At 44.3% G+C, this 7,705-nt stretch overlaps 1 protein-coding gene across 1 annotated transcript; it reads left to right on the forward strand.

Annotated features, from left to right (window-relative positions):
• Positions 1-2,339: 2,339 nt before the first annotated feature.
• pros1 (protein S) lies at positions 2,340-7,251 on the forward strand. The gene is given in 8 exon segments (XM_024145176.2): positions 2,340-2,353; positions 2,582-2,651; positions 2,885-3,068; positions 3,497-3,737; positions 3,847-4,033; positions 7,080-7,124; positions 7,127-7,165; positions 7,167-7,251. Coding segments are annotated over 8 exon segments (864 nt in total). The 3' UTR covers position 7,251.
• Positions 7,252-7,705: the final 454 nt, after the last annotated feature.

A 7,705-nucleotide genomic window follows, 5' to 3' on the forward strand; every position in this document is an offset into this window, starting at 1 on the left:
TGCAGTGTTACAGAAGGACTGTTTAAACCTCAGGGGCCACCCCCCCCCCCCCGTTCCCCAGAGGCCCCCTGTAACCCCCCCCCCCCCCCCTCACCCCCCCCCGCCCAGTGCAGTGTGACAGAAGACTGTTTAAACCTCAGGGTCACCAGTGCAGTGTACAGAGACTGTTTAAACCTCGAGGTCACAGTGCAGTGTTACAGGGACTGGTTTAACCTAGGGTCACCAGTGCAGTGTTACAAAGACTGTTTAACCTCAGGTCACCACAGTTGCGCAGTGTTACATAAGACTGTTTAAACCTCGGACCAGCAGTGTTAAAAACGTTTAACCAGCAATGCACGTGTTACAGAAGGACTGTTTAAACCTGCAGGCCACCAGTGCAGTGTTACAGAAGACTGTTTAAACCTCAAAGGGTCACCAGGCTGCAGTGTTACGAAGACTGTTGTAAACCTCAGGCTACCAGTGCCCAGTGTTGACAGAAGACTGCTCTTAAACCTCAGGGGTCACCAGTTGCAGTGTTACAGAATGACGTTTAAACCTCAGGGTCACCAGTGCAGTGTTTACAGAAGACTTGGTTAGAACCTCAGGCCACCAGTGCAGTGTACAGAAGACTGTACTAGTTCACCAGTGATACGGCTTAACCCGCAGGGCCCACCAGCGTGTTCGAGATGTAACCTAGCATCTACAAGACTTGTTTAAAACCCAGGTCACCAGTTGCAGTTGTTACAGAAAGACTGTTTAAACCCTCAGGGCCACCAGTGCAGTGTTACATAAAGACGTTTAAACCTCAGGGTCACCAGTGCCAGTGTTACAGAAGACTGTTTAAACCTCAGGGTCACCAGTGCAGTGTTACATAAGACTGTTAACCTCAGGGCCACCAGTGCAGTGTTACATAAGACGTTTAAACCTCAGGTCACCAGTGCAGTGTTACAGAAAGACTGTTTAAAACCTCAGGTCATTGACCATGCTGTTCCAGAAACAGGCTTCAGTCTCAATGACTGTTTTGGCTTGTGTTAATGTTTGTGTTGATTGTCTCGATGACTAAACCAAACCTCCATATGTTAAAAACTCACACTGATATATGTGTCTCAGGCCCAGTAGTGTCTCGTACCATACTGTGGGAGCTTGTGTTCCCTCTTCGTGTCTCCTGCTCCAGTATCGGGACCAGTATAGTCCCCCTGTATCCAGAGTGTCTGCTGTACGCTGCGGAACCAGCTTAGTGTCCTCCTTGACCCAGTAGGACTGGCGACCCCTCGTAGACAGCTATATGTGTTCTCCTCCTGTATCCCAGATAGTGTCTGCATGTACCCCAGTATCTCTGAGGAACAGCTATATGTTGTCCCCTCCTTATCCCAGATAGTGTCTGACTGTACCCCAGATCTGTGAGCGAACCAAGCTATATGTGTCGCCCTCCCTGTATCCCAGAAGTGTCTGCTTGTACCCCTAGTATCTGTGAGGAACCAGCTATATGTGTCCGTCCTCCTGTATCCAGATAGTGTCTGCTGTTTACGCCAGGTATCTCTGAGGAACCAGCTATATGTGTCTCCCTCCTGTATCCCAGATTAGTGTCTGCTGTACCCCAGTATCTGTGAGGAACCAGCTATATGTGTTCTCCCTCCTGTGTATCCCATGATAGTGTCTTCTGGTACCCCTGTAATCTGTGATGAGAAACCACTATAATGTGTTCTCCCTCCTGTATGCCCAGATAGTTTCTGCTGTACCCCAGTATCTGCTGAGGAACCAGCTATATGTGTCTCCTCCCTGTATCCCAGTAGTGTCTGCTGTACCCAGTATCTGTGAGAACCCAGCTATATGTGCTCCTGTCCATGTATCCCAGATAGTGGGTTCTTTTTTTTGGGCTGTAAATACCCCCCAGTAAATTTCTTTTACCACTGTTTTGGGGCCGATGAGATAGGCTGGGTACCGCCATTATTATGTGAAGGACCAGGCATGATTCCCCTCCTGTTATCCAGCATAGCTGTCTGCTGTACCCCAGTATCTGTGAGACCAAGCTATATGTGTCTCTCTGATCCCCAGCATAGTGTTGCTGTACCCCAGTATCTGTGAGGAACCAGCTAATGGTGTCTCCTCCTGTATCCCAGATAGTATCTGCTGTACCCCAGTATCTGTGAGGAACCAGCTATATGTGTCTCCTCCTGTATCCCAGATAGTGTCTGCCTGTACCCCAGTATCTGTGAGGAAACCAGCTATATGTGGTCCCCTCCTGTATCCAGATAGTGTCTGCTGTACCCCAGATCTGTGAGGAACCAGCGTATAGTGTCTCCCTCCTGTATCCCAGATAGTGGTCTGCTGTACCCCAGTATCTCTGAGGAACCAGCTATATGTGTCTCCTCCGGTATCCCAGATAGTGTCTTGCTGTACCCCAGTATCTCTGAGGAACCAGCTATATGTGTCTCCTCCTTGATCCCAGATAGCTGTCTGCTGTACCCCAGTATCTGTGAGGAACCAGCTATATGGTGTCTCCTCCTGTATCCAGATAGTGTCTGCTGTACCCCAGTAATCTGTGAGGAACCAGCTATATGTGTCTCCTCCTGTATCCCAGATAGTGTCTGCTGTACCCCAGTATCTGTGAGGAACCAGCTATATGTGTCTCCTCCTGTATCCCAGATAGTGTCTGCTGTACCCCAGTATCTGTGAGAACCAGCTATATGTGTCTCCTCCTGTATCCCAGATAGGTCTGCTGTACCCAGTATCTGATGGAACCAGCTATATGTGTCTCCTCTGTATCCCAGATAGTGTCTGCTTACCCCAGTATCTGTGAGGAACCAGCTATATGTGTCTCCTCTCCCCAGTATCGAGTGTCTTGCTGTACCCCATATCTGTGAGGAACCAGAGTATATTGTGTTTCCTCCTGTATCCCAGATAGTGTCTGCTGTACCCCAGTATCTGTGAGGAACCAGCTAAATGTGTCTCCTCCCCAGATATCAACGAGTGTCTGCTGTACCCCAGTATCTGTGAGGAACCAGCGATATGTGTCAACAACCCTGGCATGTATGAGTGCCAGTGTCCCTCCGGCTTCAATTACAACTTCAGCTTGCGTTCCTGTTTGGGTGAGATGCCACTCGACTGCACCCACACTGACCACATGACAAAGACACTAATCACAGACAAGAACATTCGTATTTTATTTAACCTTTATTTAACTAGTCAGTTAAGAACAAATTCTTATTTACAATGACGGCCTACCGGGGAACAGTGGGTTAACTGCTTTGTTCAGGGGGAAGAACGACAGATTTTTACCTTGTCAGCTCGGGGATTCGATCTAGTAACCTTTCGGTTTCTAGTCCAACACTGTAACCACTAGGCTACCTGCCGCCCCTAAATATACAGTCTGTCAAATTGAAAAAAATGTCCGAGACAATTATATTCAAGGACCTAATGGAACGTTTGATATCAACTGATCTTAACCCTGACCCTGTACCTCCTTAATGACCTCTACCCTCTACCCTGTCCGTCTGACGCTCGTGGTTGTCCCCAGACGTCGACGAGTGCGAGGTGGGCGTGTGTGAGGGCGTGTGTGTGAACACGATGGGTAGCTACTCCTGCCTCTGCGACGGCCGCCGGGGCCTGCGGCTGGCGGAGGACCAGCGTTCCTGTGAGGTGATACCGGTGTGTGTTCAGCTGTATGACTACAAACACTCTGAGATGCTGTACCTGGGAGAACAATTCACCGGAGGGCCTGTCATATACCTCCGCTTCAGACTACCGGAGAACACSAAGTAAGAGGGTTTAAACACACCGAGACAGACACACACACACCACCTGCTGTGGAAGTCCTGTTCACTACACAGCTGTACCCTAAATCGTCCCGGGTCGTGTTGTCTCCAGGTTCGCTGCAGAGTTTGACTTCCGTACGTTTGATCCAGAAGGGGTGGTTCTGTACGCAGAGTCTTCCCAGGACTCGTGGTTCATGCTGGGGCTGAGGGGAGGACGGATCGAGGTCCAGTTCAAGAACCAGCACTCCCTTAAGGTCACCAGCGGGGGCAAGGCCATCAACGACGGACAGTGGCATGTGGTAAGACTGGCTCGTGGATTACATCACTGATTACTTTTTACTGTCACTAGCTGGTTATATTAGTCACCTGTCCAACCTGCCTGTCTTTTACTGTCACTAGCTGGTTATATTAGTCCCTGTCCAACCTGCCTGTCTTTTACTGTCCAGCTGGTTATATTAGTCCTCTGCCCAACCTGACTCATGTCTTTATGTCACTAGCTGGTTATATTAGTCCTGCCAACCTGACTACCTGTCTTTTACTGTCCTAGCTGGTTATATTAGTCTCTGCCCAACCTGACTACCTGTCTTTACTGTCTAGCTGGTTATATTAGTCCTCTGCCAACCGACTACCTGTCTTTTACTGTCACTAGCTGGTTATATTAGTCATCTGTCCAACCTGACTACCTGTCTTTTTACTGTCTAGCTGGTTAAGTCACCTGTCCAACCTGACTACGTTTACTGTCTCTAGCTGGTATTATCATCTGTCCAATCTGACTTCCTGTCTTTTGCTCAGATGGGTTGATCTCAATCCAGTGTTAAGATGAAGTTGGAGGTTTACATCCACTTTGGTTGGAGTCATTAAAACTAGTTTTTCAACCAACTCCACAATTTTTGTTAACAAACTTAGTTTTGGCAAGTCGGTTAGGACATATACTTTGTGCATGACACAAGTCATTTTTCCAACAATTGTTTACAGACAGATTATTTCACTTATAATTCACTGTATCACAATTCCAGTGGGTCAGAAGTTTACATACACTAAGCTGACTTGTGCCTTTAAACAGCTTGTAAAATTCCAGGAAATGTGTCATGGCTTTAGAAGCTTCTGATAGGCTAATTGACATAACTTGAGTCAATTGGAGGTGTACCTGTGGATGTATTTCAAGGCCTACCTTCAAACTCAGTGCCTCTTTGCTTGGATCATGGGAAATGTAAAGAAATCAGCCAAGACTTCAGAGAAAAATTGTTGACCTCCACAAGTCTGGTTCATCCTTGGGAGCAATTTCCAAACGCTGAAGGTACCACGTTCATCTGTACAAACAATAGTAGCAAGTATAAACACCATGGGACCACGCAGCCGTCATACTGCTGAGGAAGGAGACGTGTTCTGTCTCCTATAGAATAACGTACTTTGGTGCGAAAAGTGCAAATCAATCCCAGAACAACAGCAAAGGACCTTGTGAAGAGCTGGAGGAAACAGGTACAAAAGTATCTATATCCACAGTGAAACGAGTCCTATATCGACATAACTGAGGAACCGCTCTCAGCAAGGAAGAAGCCACTTCTCCAAAACATCTCATCAGTCAGGAAGTTAAAGCTTGGTCGCAAATGGGTCTTCCAAATGGACAATGACCCAAGCATACTTCCAAATTGTGGCAAAATGGCTTAAGGACAACAAAGTCAAGGTATTGGAGTGGCCATCACAAAGCCCTGACCTCATCCCATAGAAAATGTGTGGGCAGAACTGAAAAAGCGTGTGGAGCAAGGAGGCCTACAAACCTGACTCAGTTACACCAGCTTCTGTCGTGGATAATGGGCCAAATTCACCCAACTTATTATGGGAAGCTTGTGAAGGCTACCCGGAAACGTTTGACGCAAGTTAAACAATTTAAAAGAATGCTGCCAAATACTAATTGAGTGTATGTAAATTCTGACCCACTGGGAATGTGACTTGAAGAAATAAAAGCTGAAATAAATCTTCTCTCTACTATTATTCTGACATTTCACATTCTTAAAATAAAGTGGTGATCCTAACTGACTAGGAAAGTTAATTTTTTACTAGGATTAAATGTCAGGAATTGTGAAAAAACTGAGTTTAAATGTATTTCGGCTTAAGGTGTATGTAACTTCCTACTTCAACTGTATATACAGTCGCAGTTAAAAGTATAAAAGTTTTGCAACACCCTACTCATTCAAGGTTTTATTTATTTTTACTATTTTCTACATTGTAGAATATAGTGAAGACATCCCAAACTATTAAATAACACACTTATGGAGTCATGTAGTACACAAAAAAGTTGTTAAACAAATCATCTTCAAAGTATCACCTTTGCCTTGATGACAGCTTTGCAACACCTCTTGGAATTCTCTCAACCAGCTTCAGCTGGAATGCTTTTTCCAACGTCTTGAAGGAGTTCCCACATATGATGAGCACTTGTTGGCTTGTTGAAGAATCTTCAAATATAAAATATATTTTCATTTGTTTACTCTACAATGTAGGAAATAGTAAAAATAAAAGAGACTGAGTAGGTGTCCCAAACTTTTTAACTGGTACTGTTATATATGGACGGTTGGAAATGACATTGATAAGAACCACAATTATATCACAAATTAAAATGAGCTACCCCATAGAAAAATAAATATTCATTATTATGAGTATGTTGCTGTTGTGTAATGTTGTTTTGTATGTTGTTATGTAATGTGTTGTTGTGTATTGTTGTTGTTGTTGTTATGTAATGTGTGTTGGTGTATTGGTGTTGTTGTGTAAATGTTGTTGTTTGTGTATGTTGTTGTTGTGTAATTGTTGTTGTTATGTAATGGTTGTTTGTGTGTTATTGTAATGTTTTGTTGTGTGTTTAATGGTTGTTGTTTGGTGTTGTTCTGTAATGTTGTTGTTGTGTTAATGTTGTTTTGTTATGTAATGTTGTTGCTTGTTGTGTAAGTGTTGTTGTTGTTGTGTAATGTTGTTGTTGTTTGTTGTTGTGAATGTTGCTGGTGTGTGTAATGTTGTTGTTTGTATTGTGTTGTTGTTGTGTAAGTTTGTTGTTTTATGTAATGTTGTGTTGTTGTTTAATGTTGTGTGTATGTTGTTGTTGTTGTGTATGTTGTTGTTGTTTGTTGTGTAATGTTGTTTGTTAGTAATGTTGTTGTGTTGTTGTGTAATGTTGTTGTTGGTAATTGTTGTTGTTGTGTAAGGTGTTGTTGTGTAATGTTGTTGTTGTGTAATGTTGTTGTTTGTGTATTGTTGTTGTTGTTGTTGTTGTGTATGTTGTTGTTGTTGTTTATGTAATGTTGTTGTGAATGTTGTTGCTGTAATATTGCTTTGTTGTTGTGTAATGTGTTGTAGATCCAGTAGATGAACTGCGAGTCCAGTATCAGTGTTAAGATCAGCTTAAGGAAGCTGTGATGAGCATCAACAGGCCTGAGAGTCTTCTTCACGTCAGTTAACGGAAAACTGGAGACCAAGGTGTACATCGCAGGGCTGCCCAACCGCACCGCAGCGTCATCAAACCGGTAACAGCCCGGCTCCGCACAACAGAACAACCATAGAACAACCACTAAAACACCAAACACATACCGCAGAACAAACATCTCAGAACAAACCAGCGACCAAAGAAACAACCATAGAACAACCACAGAAAACCACAGAACCAACCATAGAACAACCACAGAACAACCACAGAACAACCACTGAAGAACAACCCAGAACAACCAAGAAACACAAAACCACAGACAACCACAAACCCAATAGAACAACACCAGAACCAACCACAGAACAACCATAGAACAACCACAGAACAAACCACTAGAACAACCATAAAACACCACACAGACAAACCATGAGGAACAGACACAGCCAACAACCGATAAAACAACCTAGAACAAACCTCTCATAAACATTCAACCCAATAACCAACACAAATAATTAACAGAAGTACACTCGTACAACCGCCATCTCTCTCTGTGTGTTGT

The sequence above is a fragment of the Salvelinus sp. IW2-2015 genome, unplaced genomic scaffold, assembly GCF_002910315.2.
Source record: "Salvelinus sp. IW2-2015 unplaced genomic scaffold, ASM291031v2 Un_scaffold7027, whole genome shotgun sequence".
Taxonomy (NCBI): Eukaryota; Metazoa; Chordata; class Actinopteri; order Salmoniformes; family Salmonidae; genus Salvelinus; species Salvelinus sp. IW2-2015.